The sequence below is a fragment of the Salmo salar genome, chromosome ssa21, assembly GCF_905237065.1.
Source record: "Salmo salar chromosome ssa21, Ssal_v3.1, whole genome shotgun sequence".
Taxonomy (NCBI): Eukaryota; Metazoa; Chordata; class Actinopteri; order Salmoniformes; family Salmonidae; genus Salmo; species Salmo salar.
The window spans coordinates 23,390,670-23,412,223 of record NC_059462.1 but is presented as its reverse complement, the minus strand read 5'-3'; the positions used below and the strand labels follow the sequence as shown (position 1 = coordinate 23,412,223).

Sequence of the window (21,554 nt, the reverse complement as noted above, 5' to 3'; positions counted from 1 at the left end):
ATATTAAGAATTTTGTATTTTGAATTTCGCGCTCTGCAATTTCACCGGATTTTGGTGAGGTGGGACACTAGCCCAAAGAGGTTTTAATTTAACTTAATAGAAAAAAAATTTTCTCATCTTAAGGGGTAAAACCCCCAAAAAGTCTATAGTAAGTGCCAATAAAATGCCATTGAAGTAACAGGGTTGTGATTTTCATCTTAAATCAGCCATAAATCCACTTGTGACAGGGGGATGCAAGCTTGTTGTGTGCAACAGGGAGGGGCAGTTGAATATATTGTTTAAACATTTGTTAAAGAATTTCTAGCCTATCAGGGTTGTTTTTCTCAACACGATCAGTTTTCCACCATAAACTAGGGTCCAAAAAGAGTAGAACCAGCTCACCTGCTTTTCCTCTATGATTATTATATGTTCAATGTTTCTTTTGAAAAAAAATATTTAAAAAGTTATAGTTTCACCATATTAAAACAAGAGTTCAGTGCACATAACAGGGTTGAAGTCGTAAAAACATATTTTCTCATATAAAAAAAATCAGATTTATAGAATTTTCCATGTGGTCTATATTAAAGGGCACTTCCTTTACTATAACGCTTCTAAATATTGGTATACAATATCAACTTAAAATATCAAAGGGACACAAAATGTTCCTGATGTATTTTAGGTGCTTGACTGTGATGTCTTAGCAAAATAACTCAATAATTCATATTTCTCCTTCCAAATGTTTTATTTTTTTGTGAAGTTAAATACTGAAGTGAAAGTTAGAGAATCAAACTTTCTTCCTGTTATCTGTGATGTCAGACCACAATTTATGTTTATGACTAGTGTTTAGGCTCTAGAGCCATTTAAAAAAACATTGCACTGGTTAAAATAGGTAATGGTAAAAAAATACATACTTTTTTAAGTACTTGTAATTTTTTAAGTACTTGTGGCTCTGGCGAGACCCTATGGATCCATGGATGAATGGATAGCAGCACCAAAACCAGCTTTACTCCTGAGAGAGATCTACCCAGTACTTAAAGACCGGCTCCCAGAGCAGGGACACATGGTGGAGGCAGACCATTTTCCCCTAGCCAGACAAGGCCCCACTGCACAGCTAAAACCAGCTGGCTGGAACCCTGAGGCAATTGTGAGAAGAATCCAGCTGAAACCTGCTGAACTGAACCATCCAGTGGAGGAGAAACCAGAAGAACTGAGCCTTCCAGTGCAGGATACACCCGAAGGACTGGGCCCCCTGGTGCTGGAAAATCTAGTGGATCCCAGCCTGGAAGTGCAGGTGATTCCAGTAAGACATGAAAAGCCAACTGAATGGATGCCAGTGGTACAGGAGAAACCAGAGACAGAAGACACTGTGGAGCTGGAGACCCAGGAGGATCTAGTGGAACTGAGCCCTGTCGAGGAGGAGAAACTAGAAGAACTGAGCCTTGTGAAACCTGATGGGCAAGAGAAACCAGAACAACTTATCCCTGTGAGCCCTGTCAAGCAGGAGAAACCAGAAGAACAGATCCCTGTGAGCCCTGTCAAGCAGGAAACACGGGAGGAAGATGGAAGATGAATTGGTGGAGGTAGGTCCAGCAGCAGAGGAGGCTCAGCCTGAGCGGGAGATGGAATATGAGGATGGAGGACCTACTGAGGATGGAGATGGAAGATCCAGAGATGGGGGAACTAGAGATGGAAGAAGTAGAGACGAAGAAGATACAAGATCCAGAGCAGGGGTTAGATATGAAAAACCAGATATGGAGATGGGAAAACTAGAGATGGAAGAACCAAATATGGCAATGGAGGAGCCAGAGATGGAGGAACCAGAAGTACAGATGGAAACAAGGGTAGAAATGGCAGCTGAATTAGAAATGGAGGCAGAGATGGAGATGGCACTTGCAATGGACAAGGGGCTAACACGACAAGAGGAGGGCCCTCTTATGAAGGGTGAATATGTGATGGCTGAAGAGCCAATCATGGAGTTGGAACCACTACCAGAGGCCGGTCTGATTTAAAAGTACGGGAGAGGAGGCAGGCCTATGGATGACAACAAGATGGCTCCAGAGATTATGTATCAGTTTGATCTAGAAGAGGAGCCAATGTCAGAACTGGAGCCATTGCTAGGGGAGGGACCTGGTTTGGAGGAAGACGATGAGTATTTAATGGCGGAACAACCAAATCATGGAGCTGGAGCCTGAGATTAGGGAGATAGCCTTTGGAGAGGATCCAATCATGACAGATTACACCATCACGGGGGAGGAGCCAGTGATGGAACTGATGCAAGACATGGGGCTTAAGATAGAGGGGAGTACTTCCTGGCTGAGAAACCCATCATGGAGCTGGAACCTGGAATATGGGAGGCGCCTTTCACTCTGCATTATCCAAGGACAGACTCGGCTGTGATGTTAGAAGAACCAATGACGGAGTTGGATCCTCTAGAACAAGGGTTCCCAAACCCCCCCCCCAGCGCGTGCGCCCAAGTGCCACGTCTATTTCTATAGGCAAAAGCCCTGTTCATGACACAAACTCTTCACACCTCTCTTTTTGGTGGAGAGAATTTTGCATGTTTAAAGCTAATTTTCTTGCAATTTTATACATTTTGCCATGTCTAATGTGGATTCATGTGATATTCAAGTGACTAAAAAATGACAACAATATTTATGGACTAAGAAACAACATAAAAAAAACGTTAGCTGGATTGATCTGTTAGTTGATCTGGACATGTCAAGTTATAAATAGCCCTCTAAGGTATGTGATGACTAACGTGGCAAGAGGAACTGATGATGCACTACCCAATTTCTAAATTGCACCTTGTACATTCTATTATTACAGCTTTCAAGAGTAAGTTTAAAGCCGGACTGAGTTCCTTTAAAAAATAATTAAAAAAAACACTTTTTTGGGGTGGGGATGGACCCTCGCCCTACAGTTTGGGACAACTGCTTAGAAGGGGAGAAGACTCTTAGGGAAGAGAGTTTGCTATTGGAGGAGGGCTTTCGAGTAAGGGAGAGGCCTCTCATGGAGCAGCCAAGCATGGCGAGGGCCCCATGATGGACGGAGCGGCGTACATGGTGGTGGAGCCAGAGCCCTCAGAGGCGGTCTTTAAATAGGGAAGGGGGGGGCTAATGAAGAACATGGCCCGTATTGAACCCACAGGTTAGAGGGGTGGGAGGGAGAGGGGGGGAGGAGGTCCACACACGCACATGTAAAATCATGTTGCAATTCTGCTTTCTACCATAGGGAGGAGCTCCTGCAGTGGTGTGGTCCTAGAGGGTAAATGCTACCAATTCTTCAGAGGCACAAAAAAGGCTGCTGATGCAGAGGTGAGTGGTGACTCATTCCTCCTGTTTCATGTTGTATTTAGTTTTCTCAATCTCTCCAGCTTGTCTCTTTTTGAATCATTCACCATCTCTAATTCAACAAACGTAAACATTTAGTCAGTGTTTTCTCTGCTCCTCTGCAGTTCTACTGCCAGGCTAACTTCCCTCGTGGCCACCTGACGTCCATCACCAGTCAGACCATCCACAGACAGGTCATGGACCTAATGCTTCAGCAGAATTGGAAATACACACGCACCTGGGTGTGAGGGCTGCACTACCTGGACGTGAGTGTTTGTGAGCATGCATGTGTGTGTGCGTCCTGTGTTTTTTCATATTTGTGTAGACACCATTTTCTATTCTTAGCTCTGTCAGACTGGTCTCCACTGGCCTCCACTGGCCTGAGGATTGGCTGCCTGAAGAGCCAGTGGAGGACGGTCTGGAGCTTTTGGTAGTTAGTACGTATGACTGAAGCCAACTAATCATGCAGTGTTTTCTTGAAAATACATCCATATTGCGTATGGTGAATGGAAGGTTAGCTATGGATAGTATAATGACGTATACAATTGAATAATACTTTGCTCTTCTGTTAGGTGGGCTATTATTCATTTGTTTGTTTTCTGTTATTCAGGAAAAGGGAAGTTCAATAATATGCCATGCTGAGATCTGCGAGTGTTCGTCTGCACTTACCCTGTCTAGAAACGGAGTAGGATAAAGTTGCCCCTAGTAGACACTGATCTAAGGTCAGATTTTATTCTTCACCCCAATGTTGAGGATTTGGGGAGGGTAAGCTGATCCTAGATCTGAACCTAAGTGCATCCTCTACCCTGAGCTCTAGGAACACTGCTGTCTTGGATGCTGTGACCCTTGCACTTTGAACCTGTAGCTTAAACTATCAGTTCCACTCTGAATCTCAGGAAGTTTCCAGTTTGAGCCAATGGGGATTCAGTTACCTGAGTTAGTGGTGAAAGACATTCTTAAACACTGCGTTCAGACTGTTTATTATCTATTATCTATGCATAGTCACTTTACCCCTACCTACATGCACATATTACCTGAATTACCTCGACCAACCTGTACCCCCGCACATTGACTCGGTACCGGTGCCCCCTGTATATAGCCTCGTTATTGTTCTTTTAATTTTTACTTTAGTTTATTTAGAAAATATTTTTCTTAATAATTTTATTTTTCTTAAAACTGCATTGTTGGTTAAGGGCTTGTAAGTAAGCATTTCACGGTAAGGTCTACACCTGTTGTATTCTGCAGATGTGACAAATAAAATGTTATTTGATTTTGACTAAGATATTATTTCTAAGTGATAAAAAAATATATATTTTAGATCTATAGGAAGGCAGACATTTTAGAGGACAAAGTTGCTCCTACACACTGATCTAAGGTCAGATTGCATTCTTCACCCCAATGTTGAGGATTTGGGGAGGGTAAGCTGATCCTAGATCTGTACCTAAGTTCATCCTCTATCCCAAGCTCTAGGAATACAGCGGTCTTAGATTCTGTGACCCTTGCACTTTGAACCTGTGGCCCCTCTTGAACCTATGGCCTCTCAACTGTCAGTTCCACTCTGAATCTCAGGAAGTTTCTAGTTTGAGCAACTCGGGATTCAGTTACCTGACTTGGTGAAAGCCATTCTTAAACATTCACACTGTAAGATATTATTTCTAAATTATTATTTATTTATTTTACTTTTAGGGCTATAGGAAGGCACTTGTTATATTTTGAAGACAGGAGAACTATGTTCATAAGTTAGTGTAAAGGTTATATAAGTGACTAATTAATTATGTAAATAGTATGACTAGCTTCTCTAGTGTGGGTTTTGCTCATTGGTCTCCTTTTTGATATGACTCCATTATAGCTGAGCTTTAGGGTCATAGCAAAGGGCAGTCTGGGGGGAGCTTTGGCTGAGCACTGTTTACTGACAACATACAACCCATACACTACACAGCACGTACACTGAGTGTACAAAATGTTGCTCTTTCCATGACATAGACTGACCAGGTGAAGGCTATGAACCCCTATTGATGTCACCTGTTAAATCCACTTCAGTCAGTGTAGATGAAAGGGAGGAGAAAGGTTAAAGAAGGATTTTGAATCCTTGAGACATGAATTTTGTATGTGTGCCATTCAGAGGGTGAATGGACAGGCAAGACAAAATAAGTAAGTGCCATTGAACGGGGTATGATAGTAGGTACCAGGCGCACCAGTTTGAGTGTGTCAAGAATGGCAATGCTTCTGGGTTTTTCACACTCAACAGTTTCCCATGTGTATCAAGAATGGTCCACCACCCAAAGGACAGCCAGCCAACCTGATACAACTGTTGGAAGCATTGGAGTCAACATAGGCCAGCATCCCTGTGGAACACCTTCGACACCTTGTAGAGTCCATGCCCCAATGAATTGAAACTGTTCTAAGAGAAAAAGGCGGTAAAACTCAATATTAGGAAGCTGTTCCTAATGTTTTGTACCCTCAGTGTATACAACCCATATTAGACCCATAAATGACTCACATACATATTAGACCCATACACTGCACAGCCCATATACAGCTTTCTCTTCATCAGACTCACAATTCCAAACATTCCAGTGTTTCCTGCATGTCGTCTGTTGGATCAGGGAAGAGCCACTCTGTCCAAGCGAGTGTTTGTTCCCGGGCCAACAGTCTCCCATGGTGACGAAGGCTGCACACATCCAGCTCTAGTATTTTAACTCTGTCTCATTGTCCCCTGGGATGGTAAATAGTGTATCTGTGTGAATATGTGCCAGTGTTTTTGAGAAGTTGCGAAAATAGACTGAACTACTGTACGCCCGTCCACAGATCTCCATCAGAATTAGTGGAGCTTAGCACCCTTTCAAACACGCACGCACACGCACACGCACACATACACACACACACACACACAATAAAGCCTGCTGGGACTCATACATAGTTGTGTATGAGTGTGACTCATTTTCCATTGGACTACAGAGGCTGTTAATGGGCTTCTGAGAAAGAGGCAACATTAGCAGCTCTCAGGTGACAATCAACCCTGTCTAATCATTTGAATCACTAATTACCACGCACACAGAGATATCACATGCAAACTCATAATACAAAATTCTCTCACGTACAAACACAAACTGAAATGGGCACTCATGCTCTCTCTCCCCTTCCATCCCTCTTTCTCTCTCTGTCTAATTACAGCCAGTGGTTGAGAAAGGCAACCTTTCACTGTGAGACAATTGAGGCCTGTTTGGGTGATGATCAGAAACAAGGTCATTGTTCATGTACCGGGAACCGGGCCTTTGGCAGGGTTTAGGAGATCAGCCCTCACAATACAACTCCAATCTACTACTGGCGTTGAAATCTAGACCAGCTTTGCATCGCATTACATGAAAATGGCAACCTTATTCAATCATATCTGGAGATTAAACACATTCAGGCCAGGTTAGTCACAGTCACTAAACAGTGTTCCTCTGAAGAATGTTATACTGTTGAACCCTTTCACCACTTGATGACTGTAATGTTGTATTTTGCAGACATAAAAACATTTACAATCAATAGCAATTTTGACCCACAGAAGTTTGATAAAAACATGAAAGCCATACTGTAATATGTGCATTCCATCAAAGAGAGGGTTCCTCTTGAAACATTTTCTAGGATGCATGTGAAATATTTAAAATTGGCCAAATAATGCATTGAAAAAATATATATTTAATACATTTTTAATACATTCAAACATATTACAGAATGTATTTAAAATGTATACGAAACAAAAACATAAACACAACATGCAACAATTAAATTTTTTTACAGAGTTACAGTTCATATAAGGAAATCAATCAGTCAATTTAAAAATAAATTCATTACACCCTAATCTATGGATTTCACATGACTGGGCAGGGGCGCAGCCATGGGTGGGCCTGGGAGGGCATAGGCCCACCCACTGGGGAGCCAGGCCCAGCGAATCAGAATATGTTTTCCCCACAAAAGGCCTTTATTACAGACAGAAAAACTTCTCAGTTTCATCAGCTGTCCGGGTGGCTGGTCTCAGACGATCTAGCAAGTGAAGAGGCCGGATGTGGAGGTCCTGGTCTGGCATGGCTACACGTGGTCTGTGGTTGTGAGGCTGGTTGGATGTACTGCCAAATTCTCTAAAACGACATTGCAGGCAGTTTATGGAAGAGAAATGATCATTCAATTCTCTGGAAACAGCCCTGGTGGGCATTCCTGCAGTCAGCATTCAAATTGCACGATCCCACAAAACTTGAGACATCTGTGGCATTGGATTATCTTTGCAAAGGAGAAATGCTCACTAACAGGGATGTAAACAAATTTGTGCACAAAATTTAAGAGAAGTAAGCTTTTTGTGCGTATCGAACATTTCTGGGATTTTTTATTTCAGCTCCTGAAACATGGGACCAACACTTTACTTTATGTTGCATTTATATTTTTGTTCAGTATATAAAGTACCAATCAAATGTTTGAATACACCTACTCATTCCAGAGTTTTCCTTTATATTTATTATTTCCCACCATGATGAATAATAGTGAAGACATAAAACCATGAAATAACACATATGGAATCACGTAGTAACCAAAAAAGTGTTAAACAAATCAAAATATATTTTATATTTGAGATTCTACAAGTAGCCACTTTTTGCCTTGATAATAGCTTTAGACACTGTTGGCATTCTCTCAACCAGCTTCATAAGGTAGTCACCTGGAATGCATTTAAATTAACAGGTGTGCCTTGTTAAAAGTTAAATAGCGGGATTTCTTTCATTCTTAATGCGTTAGAGTCAATCAGTTGTGTTGTGACAAGGTAGGGGTGGAATACAGAAGATAGACCTATTTGGTAAAAGACCAAGTCCATATTAAGAACAGCTCAAATAAGCAAAGAGAAACGACAGTCCATCATTACATTAAGACATGAAGGTCAGTCAATGCGGAACATTTCAAGAACTTTGAAAGTTTCTCAAGTGCAGTCGCAAAAACCATCAAGCACTATGATGAATCTGGCTCTCATGAGGACCGCCACAGGAAAGGAAGACCCAGAGTTACCTCTGCTGCAGAGGATAAGTTCATTAGAGTTACCAGAAAATTGTAAATTGCAGCCCAAATAAATGCTTCACAGAGTTCAAGTAACAAACACATCAACATCAACTGTTCAGAGGAGACTGCGTGAATCAGGCCTTCATGGTCAAATTGCTGCAAAGAAACCACTACTAAAGGACACCAATAATAAGAAGAGACTTGCTGGGGCCAAGAAACACGAGCAATGGACATTAGACTGGTGGAAATCTGTCCTTTGGTCTGATGAGTCCAAATTTGAAATTTTTAGTTCCAACCACCGTGTTTTTGTGAGACGCAGAGTAGGTGAATGGATGATCTCTGCATGTGTGGTTGCCACCGTGAAGCATGGAGGAGGAGGTGTAATAGTGCTTTGCTGGTGACACTGTCAGTGATTTATTTAGAATTTAAGGCACACTTAACCAGCATGGCTACCACAGCATTGTGCAGTGATACGCCATCCCATCTGGTTTGTGCTTAGTGGACTATAATTTGTTTTTCAACAGGATAATGACCCAACACACCTCCAGGCTGTGTAAGGGATATTTGACCAAGAAAGAGAGTGATGGAGTGCTGCATCAGATGACCCGGCCTCCACAATCACCCGACCTCAACCCAATTGAGATGGTTTGGGATGAGTTGGACCGCAGAGTGAAGGAAATCCAGCCAATAAGTGCTCAGCATATGTGGGAACTCCTTCAAGACTGTTGGAAAAGCATTCCAGGTGAAGCTGGTTGAGAGAATACTATGGGGAGAGTCTGCAAAGCTGTCATCAAGGCAAAGGGTGGCTACTTTGAAGAATCTAAAATATAACCTATATTTAGATTTTTTTAACACATTTTTGGTTACTACATGATTCCATGTGTTATTTCATAGTTTTGATGTCTTCACTATTATTCTACAAAGTAGAAACAGTAAAAATAAAGAAAAACCCTTGAATGAGTAGATGTGTCCAAACTTTTGACCGATACAGTACATTCAGAATGCTGACATTCTGAATGTACTGTACCGGTCAAAAGTTTGGTGGCATCATGTCCATGATGCCACCATATACACACACACACACACACACACACACACACACACACACACACACACACACACACACACACACACACACACACACACACACACACACACACACACACACACACACACACACACACACACTTGCGTGCACACAGACACACAAAAGGTATGGGACGTTGAAGGAATCTCACTGCATATGTGGAGTCCTCCACAGGTTCAGTTACAGACTGGCCCCACTGCAGACAGAGAGAAGAGGGGAGGGGCAGAAACAAGGTGTTGATAACACTGTTCTACATCCATTTATATGTATTCAATTGAACGATAACACGCCTCTGTAACCTGTGCAAGAACTCATCCTCACTGTATACACTTAAATAACTAGTACCTCATCATTGGTAGACAATGGAAGTGGCATTACCCACCTGTATTGTGACTCACCTTCACTTTGAAGAATAGAACGGTGGTGATGATGGAGTAGAGAATCAGGACTCCGTCCAGTATGTAGCAGATGACCGGTTCATTCAAAGAAGCCTCTACAGGGCACACAGAAGGTGAAGAGTCTTTAAAACAAAGACAGAGCACACACACGAGCGCAGAGAAGGGGGGGGGGAGTATAATAATACAGTTGAAGTCAGAAGTTTACATGCACCTTAGCCAAATACATTTAAACTCAGTTTTTCACAATTCCTGACATTTAATCCTAGTAAAAATACCCTGTCGTAGGTCAGTTACGATTACCACTTATTTTAAGAATGCGAAATTATTTATTTCAGCTGCAATTTATTTCATCACATTCAAAGTGGATCAGAAGTTTACATACACTTAAATAGTATTTGGTAGCATTGCCTTTAAATTGTTTAACTTGGGTCAAACATTTCGGGGAGCCTTCCACAAGCTTCCCACAATAAGTTTTGTGAATTTTGGCCCATTCCTCCTGACAAAGCTGGTGTAACTGAGTCAGGTTTGTAGGCCTCTTTGCTCGCACACACTTTTTCAGTTCTGCCCACACATTTTCTATAGGATTGACGTCAGTGCTTTGTGATGGCCACTCCAATACCTTGACTTTGTTGTCCTTAAGCCATTTTGCCACAACTTTGGAAGTATGCTTGGGGTCATTGTCCATTTGGAAGACCCATTTGCGACCAAGCTTTAACTTCCTGACTGATGTCTTGAGATGTTGCTTCAATATCCACATAATTGTCCCTCCTTATGATGCCATCTATTTTGTGAAATGCACCAGTCCCTCCTGCAGCAAAGCACCCCCACAACATGATGCTACCACCCCCGTGTTTCACGTTGGGATGGTGTTCTTCGGCTTGCAAGCTTCCCCCTTTTTCCTACAAACATATCGATGGTTATTATGGCCAAACAGTTCTATTTTTGTTTCATCAGACCAGAGGACTTTTCTCCAAAAAGTACGATCTTTGTCCCCATTGAAATACATTTTATGTGACGTTAAATATGTTGAAATGTATTTATTTTTTCTCCTATGGGTAGGCTTAATCTGTGTCTGGGAAACGGTCCCTCTGTATTAAACCAGTATGTTTGTATTCCATTAAGATGAAACTTCTTCTGCAGCTGTTGCTACTGTGGAGTTGTGTGCACTCTTTAAGCCCAGACACACCTGTTTCTCCAGAGGGCTATGAGAATGAATAAGCCTGTAGCCTGCCTGACTAACACACACACACACACACACACACACACACACACACACACACACACACACACACACACACACACACACACACACACACACACACACACACACACACACACACACACACACACACACACACACACACACACACACACACACACACACACACACACACACACACACACACACAGGCTGGATTAGACTCCACTCCATCAACACTCAATCATAAACTAGATATGCTGTAGGCCCATCCATATTTGGCATACTCTAGCCTCTCAACTGTTCACCAGACATCCACTGCCATAGTCTCACTGATCCCAAACCAACTGTTTACTGTAAGTCAAACATGCCTGGTCATAAAAATTACAACTACATCTCCCACATAGCACAGTCCCATGATCTATTCTACTCACCTGTCTCTCTTGGATACAACTGGGAATGGTATTAACTCACATGGTATTCCAAGCCTCTCCAGATCAGCTATTATCCAGCGGCGTGACAGGAGATCAGAATCCTCTGATCCATTTTTGGAGGAATCAGTCCTGCAAATCAAAGATTTGCTCATAAAACAGGAAAGCCAATGAAACAGGCTGTTCTGTTCTGTACATAATCACCAATCAAACAACCCTCTTACTGCCTGACACAAATCAAACTATTTGAGAGATCCTGTGCTTAGAGTGGTATGAGTGTTTTGATATTGAGCGATATCATTTACATGACAACGAGCCTGGCTTATAGATTTACACACTCAGAAATCCTCTCATCTGTTAGTGTCAGCTGCCTCTAGTCTGTGTGTGGTTATCCGTGCATGCGTGCATGCGAGAGAACACAGGCCGGGGAGATGAATGACAGAGACAGAGAGAGAGAGAGAGAGTCAATTGTGGTGAGAGAAACAGGAGAAGAGAGCCAACTCATTCCCTGGTCAGTGCTGACAGGGAGGAGAGGGGGTCAAGTCCAGGTCAGTGATGCTTGACCCCACAAACTAATGTCACACAGTAACTTCATAAGACTTCCACAAAGTGTATAGTGTAATCTGAGCCATAGGCTCACATTTAGGGGGGGGGGCAGTGCCCCTGTGACAACAATTTTGGACCCCCTTGTGGCCCCCCTAAATGTGGAGTATGAAATAATTTTGTCAAGAAAGTGAAGAAAACGATATGACAACAATAACGTCTAATGTAACTGGCCCCTCTAACAGTACAACTGGCCCCAGCTTGGCCCGCCCAGTTGAAATGGTCTAGAACCGCCCCTGATAGGCAGTAACCACGACAGGCATGCCTTAAGTGTGCCCTTGCTCTCTATGTAACTCTAAGTCCATATCTCATATTATTGTCATACTCTCATAAGTCTGGCTTAAACGGGCTGCAGATAGTCGATATGGGATCAAACCATGCTTTCCAAACTCAGTGGAGGAGGGTATTGCAACTCAGAGGCTCTAAAAACATTCCTAATGGGGGTTGCAAGATACTGCTGGATTTCATTTCATTACAGCTAACCGCACGCACGCACGCACACACACACACACACACACACACAGGTGAGAACAACGAAGTCTCAACATATACATGAAGTGACCCTCTGATATGGGACACCAGTGCCCACTGTGCCCTCCGAACCAGAGTGCCCTGGCCATTCACTGGTATGGGCACTGTGTTGCAAAGTCCGCTGTTTTATTTAGACCAGCAGAAAGTTATCCTCCGCTTAGGTTCTACACTAACCTGGACACACATGGACGCACACACCAGTGGAGGCTGCTGAGGGAAGGACGGCTCATAATAATGGCTGAAACGGAGTAAATGGAATGGCATCAAACACCTGGAATCCATGTATTTGATACCGTTCCAGTGATTCTGCTCCGGCCAATACCATGAGCCCGTCCTCCCCAGTTAAGGTGCCATCAACCTCCTGTGGAACACACACATAAACATCTCTGAAAATGGTGACTTCACTTGGCTCCATGTGAGTGGGATCAGTGAACAGTGGAGAGGGCTTTAGTCAAAGTAGGGGTCTGGCTTTAGGCAGCATATCTGTCTCCCACTCCCGCTGACTGTCACTCTATCATACTAGCTTAGTCTGACGTTCCCTCCCTTCCGTAATTATAGCTCAGTGTTTTGGGGACATGTTTAAAGGGATGCTGGCCAGCTATAAACACAGGATGCAGAAGGTCAGTCACAAAGACAGAGAAAGACACCACCACCTCACACAGGTCCGTATTACATATCATACATCATCCCATCTTATCTCACGCATTCTGTTCAATTTCATTCAACTTTATTCATTTCTCTGGAGCATGAGTCTATGAGTCTGCAAGCCTCCTGGACATTAGTATGTGGAGATGAATGTGTCTGTAAAAGCCTTGTTACATTATAACTTACTTGTATTAATGATGCTCCATTCTGATACTTACAAACACCATCTTAGCGAGCAATGTTTTGATGTGAAGTCTGGTGATTGTATGTGTGGAGAAGATAAACTGTAAGAGTATTGAGCTGAGGGAGGTCGTTGATGTATTCCCTTTCAGAGCGTGAGTGGCTTGCTGCTGACGGTTGGTTATAAATAAGAATTTCTCTGGGCCCGAACCCAGACAACCAGACCCAGGGGAGATAGGGGAGCAGCGGACTCACCATTGCCCAGTCCAAGCACAAGGTCAACTAAAGTGTAGTCTAATGTCAACAGTGTTCTGTGGCGATGGAGACCTCCTCTACAGCCAAACAGTCTGACCAGGAGGTTCCCAAGAAAGAAAGGACAGATGGAGAGCCTGGTGAGAACAGGGAAGAAGAAGAGACGATGGAAAATGGAACAGCAGGTGAAGGCAAGCAGTGGTTTCCTAACCTTAACAGTAAGGAATGGTGACTGTGATCTAGTGTAGAAAAAAATGTGAACTAATTCTCACACTCTTCCTATTAGCACGGACTTTGCTGATGACTACTTCTTCTCCCACTGCCAGCCACTTGACTTCCTCTCATCACCAAATTTGGTGGTGAGTGGAAATGCCACCCGGATGCTTCAGATTTATACATCCTGTGAAACATCTGTTTCATTGTTCGGTCTGTGGTTGTGTGTAATGGTCAGTCTTATGTTGTGACCGTGTGTACTGTAGTAGTGATTATTAAAATGTTGGCCATCCAGTGTGGTGTAGAGTTCCTGGTTGTATTGTGGTCCTGTTCTCTACAGTGGTGTCTGACCGTAAGCAGATGGCCAGCGAGGCGTTGGACAGACTGAACGTCTGGGAGCCCAGTGTTTACTACACCCTGGGAAAAGAGTCCTTCTCCATCGCTGGTTATGAAATCTGCATCCGAGAGTCTCTGGACTCCTACGGCGCCCTCATCTGGCCGGGGGTGAGTTCTACAGATGCACACCGACAGTGGAATATGACGATAGAAACCCATTTTTACAAGGAAGAATGTAAACGCAATGCACTTAATTCATATTGACTGATCTGGATTTACTAACAATCATTGTGCGATAGTTGATTGTAGTGATGATGATGATGATGATTGTGTGTGTGTGTGTAGGCGGTGGCTCTAAGTCAGTTCCTGGAGAATAACCGGCAGCAGGTGAATCTCCTGGATAAAGCAGTTCTGGAGATCGGGGCAGGCACAGGCTTACTGTCTATTGTGGCGAGTCTACTGGGTGAGTCTGTCCTTCAGTCTCTTAGTCAGTCTGCCTAACTGTATAGTGGCCACTGGCCAGTCTACTGGGTGAGTCTGTCAGTTGGTAACATAGTTTGATAGACTGATTCATTTGACTGATTGACTGACTGATTGTTCCCTTGTGGCCTGTTTTCCAGGAGCCTGGGTAACGGCCACCGACCTGCCCGAAATCCTTCCCAACTTGACCTTTAACCTCTCTCGTAACTCCAAGAGCCGCTGCCGCTACACGCCCCAGGTGAGGGCCCTCACCTGGGGTCAAGACCTCGAGAGAGACTTCCCCTGCACTTCCTGTCACTACGACTATGTTCTGGCAGCCGATGTGGTGTATCACCACGACTATCTGGAGGAGCTGCTGGCGACCATGCGCCACTTCTGCAGACCAGCAAGTGGCACCACGCTCCTGTGGGCCAATAAGGTGAGGTTTCAGTCAGACCTGAGGTTCAAGGAGAGCTTTGAGGGTTGTTTTAATACGACGCTACTGACAGAGCTGGAGGAGGGGGACGTGAGGATCTACAAGGCCACGGCACGGGAGTGAGAGGGAGGAAAGGAGGGAGAGAGGATAGAAGTGGAGGGGATAGTGAGAAATGAAGGAGAAAGAGGGATGGAGAGACAAGGAAGGAGAGGAGCTAGACTCAAGGAAAAGAGGTGAGAAATAGAAAGAAGAGGTGGAGGTTGTTCTCCATCGTGGATGAAACAGGAGCTCACTAGCTCACTACAGAGAACGGACTGCCTGGAGCCCATTCTGTGGTGCTAAGTCATCCTCGGGATGGGTACATTCACCTCATCAGCATAGACTTATTAGACAACAAAAGCTGATTCTGTGTTTCAATGACATTCATGTGAGTTACATTATATTTACAATGTGTCATGCAGAAACTCCATGTGACTTTTCGAAAAACTATTTTATCTACCAGTGGTTTTTTTTCTTCATACATTTGGTAGTGACAAATGTTTTGTTAATAAATTTGCTTTGCAATACAGTGTGAAAAATGTGTTCCTTTCTCCATACTTATGCATAGTCTGCATTGGCATCAACACAGATATACTGAAAGTTACTGTATAAAGTTACTGTCAAAACTCTACAAGACACAGTATCACCTCCATATACGACAATTGTCAAACACTTTTCCAGTAAACATGAAAACAGACTAGTTTAATAAGAAGTTAAACACTCATTTTTATATACAGTGCCCTCATTAATTATTGGCATCCTAGGTAAATATGAACAAAAACAGCTGTGAAAAATGTCATTGTTGTTTATCAGCTTGATCTTACACTGAAAATATATGAATCTATCCTTTGAGTTAAACATTTTCAAAGAAATTAAAATCGTCATGAAATAATTGTTTTTTATAAAATAATTAATGTCACAATTATTGGCACACCTGCATTTAGTACTTTGTGCACCCTCCCTTTGCCAAGATAACAGCTCTGAGTCTCCTATGTTTGATGAGGCAGAATTAAGACCATTCCTCCATACAGAAACTCTTCAGATCCTTCAGAGGCCTTGGTCCTCGCTTGTGGACTCTCCTCTTCAGCTCACCACACAGGTTTTTAATAGGGTTTAGGTCAGGAGACTGGGATGGCCATTGAAAAAGCTTGGTCAGTGAAACATTTGTGTGGATTTGAAGGTATGCTTTGGATCGTTGACCTGCTGGAAGATCCAACGACGACAAAGTTTTAGCCTCCAGGCAGAGGCAGACAGGTTTTGTCCTAAATCTCCTGGTACTTAATGGAGTCCATGATGCCATGTACCCTAACAAGGTTCACAGGGCCTTTGGAATTAAAACAGCCCCACATCATCACAGATCCAACACCATACTTCACAGTGGGGATTAGGTTATTTTCTGCATGCTCATGGCTCTTTTTACACCAAACCCACCCCTGGTGTTTGTGCCAAATAGCTATATTTTAGTCTCATCAGACCATAGAACCTGGTTCCAATCAAAGGCCCAATGACATTTAGCAAACTCCAGGTGCTTGCATTTGAGGATTGGTGACAGCCAAGGTTTTTTCTGGCAACTCTTCCAAATAGCTTGTTGGCATGGAGGTGGTGTCTTAATTGTAGTTTTGGAGACTTGGTGACCTCAAGCTGTAACCAACTTCTGCAATTCCCCAACTGTGATCCTTGGATATTTTTTTGCCACTTGAACCATCCTTCTCACTGTGCGTGGGGGCAAAATACACATTCTCTTCCAGGCAGACTCATCACAGCTCCAGTTGTTTTACATTTCTTATTGCCCTAACAGTGGAGAAGGGTATTTTCAGGCTTGTAGCTATCTTTTTAATAGCCATTGCCTGATTTATGAAGATCAACAACATTGTCTAATATAATTTGTGTGTTCTCTGGCCTTTCCCATGCTGATGGATGACTAAGGGAGTTTAGTCTGTGTGTCACCTCATATTTATACCCCAGTGAAACAGGAAGTCATGGATGACCACTTAAGACTTCCCAAAGACTCCGATGAACTTTAAAAAGTCAAATCTTAATAAATCAGAATATACATCAGATTTTGTTCATAAGAATTTCTAGGGGTGCCAATAATTGTGACACGCATATGAATAAAATATTTATTAATGACAATTTATTTAAGAACAATTTTAACTGAATTAAAAGGTTAGATTCATAGGATATTTTGAGTGTAAGATCAAGCTGATAGACAACAATTACATTTTTTCACAGCCTTTTTAGTTCATTTTTAACCTAGGGTGCCAATAACTCAGGAGGGCACTGTATATTTACAGAACGGCAAGAGTTCATGTGTTACTTAGCACATTTCACTAATGCTAGTGAGTTATACTACCGGTTTGTTACAGTTTCATTGCAGAATCAAACGGTATCTTTCATTTTCTCTCTTCCCACTCACACACACCACATGCTTATATGTCTTGATGATGCCAAATGATCTGTCAGTATGCTTAGAGAATACAGAATAATATCTATTGCTGAGCCCAACTGAATTACGGAGGTCCAAAGCCCTTTCTCACTATAGGATCAGCGGAACAGTCTCAACCAATGGGCAGTCCGTACCACTCAAGTGTTCCATGGCAAAGTTGATGTGTAGAACTTGATCGCCTCTTCTGTTCTGTTTGAGTGTTTGTCTGGGTTCAGGTGTCATTGTCACAAGGCCAGTGTATATCCCCATCAAGCTCCCAGAGCTTTTTTTTCCTACAGTTTTTCCCATTGTTCTTTTCCAAACGTCAAGCATTGAATAAATATTCAGTTGACAGTGCTTTGTGATGTCATCAGTTGGAATTTTCCATGACTAGTGAACTAAACACAACATCACTGCAAAGGGCTACTGTTGGTCTGGTCCGAAACATCTGCGCTCTGCATTTTGTCCTCCTTTTCCACAGCAACAGTCAAGCCAAGCAGCAGGTGGATGACTTGGGCTGTTCCAAGATAGACTCCCAGCGCAGGAAACTTCATAGGGCGGGATAGTGTGCTTCTGACGTGAAGTCTCTTTGTGGCAGATGACCTAGATAGAAACCAAGCAAAATTATAATGGCCCAAATACAGCCTAGATTTAGAATTTACCATTTGGTTCTGTTATCACTTGGAATTTGCATCCTTACCTGCGTCCAGTCTCCTCCAGTGGATGCCGCTGAAGAAGGGGTGTGCCCTGATCTCGTCACAGGAGCCGTTCTTGAAACCTAGTTTATGGTCACCTTTTTCTCCAGCAGCCCGGAGCAGATGGACTTGCCGTTCTCACTGAATGTCTCTGGGTAGACCACTGTCCCGCTCCTTCAGCTCTTCCTTCTCAACCTGACCAGAAGACGACCACAGGTTAGAGACATTACAGGCTAGAGACATTACATCAAAGTCATAGACCAACTCCGGACCAGGAGAGCTACTGGGTGTACAGGCTTTTGTTCCAGCCCTGCACTAACACACCTGACTCAAATAATCATTGTCTATGAATGAAGAATGAAAAACAGGTGTGTTAGTGCCGAGATGGAACAAAAGCCTTCAGACTCCAGTGGCTCTACAACACGACCAGAACTGGAGACCTCTGAATTAAACAGATTTGCCTTCACATTTATCAGTTTGAAGAGTTAAGACATGAAAGGGAGGCAGGATAGAGTGGGTTACCTTCTCCCCTCGTTCCCTAAACAGGTTCTTGGCTGCCATGAACTCAAACAGTGTGACCCCCAGGGTGAAATAGTCTACTGAGGTGTCATCCCCTTTAGCAGCTCCGGGGCCATAAACCCTTGGGGCAGAGGTCAAAGATCCGTCACAAGAGACAGAATGGCGCTTCTTGGAGACACTAAACGTGAGCCCCATTGTGAGATAATGAGGTCGAGCAGGTGAGACTGACCTGGAGTTCCGGCATAGCCTATTGCTCTTTGTCTGGTCCTCTTTTAGTTCAACAGCCAGACCCAGGTCAGAGTACGCACGTTACCTAAGGACAGTGTCGCATCACAAAGCATCACGTCACACAAACGTGTGTGTGTACATAGCTGTATCCCAGTGTGTACCTTCATTATCCAGGAGCATGTTCTCAGGTTTGAGGTCTCTGTAGATGATGCTCTTCTGGTGGAGGTGCTCCATGCCCTGGATGATTGGAGCAGAATAGAAACAGGCTCTGGGCTCCTCAAACCCTGGGTTGTTCTCATCCATCAGGTAGATGTGGTATCTGGGGCAGTACGAGAACAAACATGTTACAGATCTATTACAAGAAACCACAAATAGGATAGTTCCTGCAGTGTGTGTGGGTATGTGCTTTGTGCATGAGTTTACGTCAGGTCACCTCCATTCATGATGGTCATAACCAGACAAGAGTATTCTAGGCCAGGGACACGATGAAGTGACTGTGAACCCTGGCAAGGATCCTCTTCTCCACCATCGCCCCCTAAAGCAGAGGAGGGGGACAAACATGACAATAGCAACCACTCACTCACAAATTCATACTGGTAGTCCCTGTTCGATTACTTTTAAAAATGCATCTTTCCTTCCTTGAAGTAATCACTGATCTAACATGGCTAGATAAGTGAAAGCTATGACATGGAATCCTTGCTTTCACCTACTATATCAGTGATTGTCATGAGGAATTTGGTATTTTAACCATTTCCAAAACAGGGCCCTAGACTTTGATGTCAAGGACATGAACTATCCCCAGCAGTTCCATTGAGAACAGCTTTCCCTAAAGCTCTCTGTAATCACTCTATCCCTGTGCTGTGTTTAATACAGAGGGACAAGACAGAGGCTGAAGTGATTAACACCGTTATCTCCTCATCACTTACTGGAGAACAGGTACTGTAGCCTACATCAAAACTGCTTCCATGAACATAACCATTTCCACTCCAGATAAGGGGGTTCTAACAGTCAGAGGCAGAGACACTGTAGCACTACCCTCCATGTCATTAGTCAGCATTAATAGTCTACAGAAGCATACTGTACTCTAACTAATTTCCCCCTTTAGATATGATCTTCTCTCTCACACATGAACTACAGCAGTGGTCACCGATTGACTGGACGACCTTCGAGGCATTCCTAGTCGCTCACCAAACATTTCTGTAGAAAAGCCAATGATAAAAGGCACAAAGGCTTGCGCCCCTTTTTTTCCGAGTTGCCGGTAGGTGCTCTTGATTCAGAAGCCCTGCGAACAGGGTAAGCAAAGTGTTCCCATTTTGAACCATTTATTGTGTCTGAAAAGACGAACTCAGCCTACCCGACGGACGAGAACTGTGGCTACTGCGCTGGTCAATCAGACAGCTCAAATCACCGTACCTACAGCTTCCACGACCCTGGCCACAACGAAGTTTGACACTAGCCTAGGTGAGATTTAATACGTTTTAAAACCATGACCAACAAGAGAGACTGTCAAAAAAATACAGCAAAGAGCTGCTATTTTTATGAGTAAGTTCATGTCTAAGTTGTATTCAACACTATTACAAAACGCGCTTCTCTCTACTTCCACTCGCACTGCAACTGCAAGGAATGATAAGCCACGTGTATCAATAGCCATGCGTTTTTATTAGTATTACCAGCTCCTCGTGTCTATTTTAATATCGAGGTTGTATTTCACTTTCTCTGTCGTAGGAACAACATTAATTTGTGCCTGAGGCAGATGCGGTGCAAATCGAGTTTCGCCATCGGGTGGAAGACTGTAGCCCCTTTCTCTGGTCAGTCTCACCGGAGAAAAGTTAGGAGAGAGCAAGGACAGTGAGATGGGTAACTTCAGCTGCTCTTTCCCTCCCTCCGTTGAGACTAATGCCGTGTTCAAAACAACTTACTCGGAAATCTCCAACTTCCGAGCGTTAATGACAACTGGGAACTCGGAAATAAACGAGATCCGACTGGGGAAAATCGTTTTGAACGGTCATACAAATCAGAAACTCCGACATCTTTCTAGAGCTCCGACCTGAAGTTCACTGACGTCATGATTTTAACTTTTTTTCCCTCTCGAGTTCCCAGTTGTCTTGAACGCACCATGACCATCAGACGCAATCCGTCCAGTAAATTAAAAACATCTAATTTGCAAATTATTTCAATTTATGCTCAGTTTTGCATCACAAGTGCTGCACCAACTGATCTATTTGTTATCAAAGCTCGAGTTTTGAAATATAATATGGTCTGTATAGAAGAACAATATCGGCAGACCAGGCATATCGCCAATATGCTGTGATATTCAAAATCTTGACTTTTTTTTTTTTTTCGGTAGATCTCGGCTTGCTTTTTGACTGCATAAGTGATCTTGACTCAAAAGGTTGGGGACCACAACTACAATGCAAATAGTCTGGGTAGCCATTTGATTAGGTGTTCAGGAGTCTTACGGCTTGGGGGTAGAAGCTGTTTAGAAGCCTCTCGGACTTAGACTTGACGCTCCGGTACCGCTTGCCGTGTGGTAGCAGGGAGAACAG

The 21,554-nt window shown here is 43.3% G+C and overlaps 1 protein-coding gene and 2 long non-coding RNA genes across 4 annotated transcripts; 1 reads left to right on the top strand and 2 right to left on the bottom strand.

Moving 5' to 3' along the window:
* Nucleotides 1-9,570: 9,570 nt before the first annotated feature.
* Nucleotides 9,571-11,776, bottom strand: LOC123729526 (uncharacterized). Its single transcript, XR_006761165.1, has 3 exons — nt 11,491-11,776; nt 9,819-9,913; nt 9,571-9,616 (listed from the first exon to the last, which is right to left on the bottom strand). It is a non-coding gene; the product is annotated as an uncharacterized lncRNA (long non-coding RNA).
* A 1,385-nt stretch (nt 11,777-13,161) lies between these two features.
* On the top strand, nt 13,162-15,666 carry LOC106581893 (protein-lysine methyltransferase METTL21C). The gene is made up of 5 exons (XM_014164329.2): nt 13,162-13,243; nt 13,714-13,876; nt 14,212-14,375; nt 14,553-14,670; nt 14,828-15,666. Exons 1-5 carry the CDS (start codon nt 13,169-13,171, stop codon nt 15,223-15,225), a joined length of 918 nt encoding a protein of 305 aa, XP_014019804.1. The 5' UTR covers nt 13,162-13,168; the 3' UTR covers nt 15,226-15,666.
* A 1,675-nt stretch (nt 15,667-17,341) lies between these two features.
* On the bottom strand, nt 17,342-21,381 carry LOC106581975 (rhodopsin kinase GRK1). Of its 2 annotated transcripts, XR_001323217.2 has the most exons (4): nt 19,442-21,381; nt 19,170-19,327; nt 18,267-18,456; nt 17,342-18,169 (listed from the first exon to the last, which is right to left on the bottom strand). It is a non-coding gene; the product is annotated as a rhodopsin kinase GRK1 (long non-coding RNA). The 2 variants fall into 2 exon arrangements; XR_006761186.1 differs by having other exon boundaries at nt 17,342-18,456.
* Nucleotides 21,382-21,554: the final 173 nt, after the last annotated feature.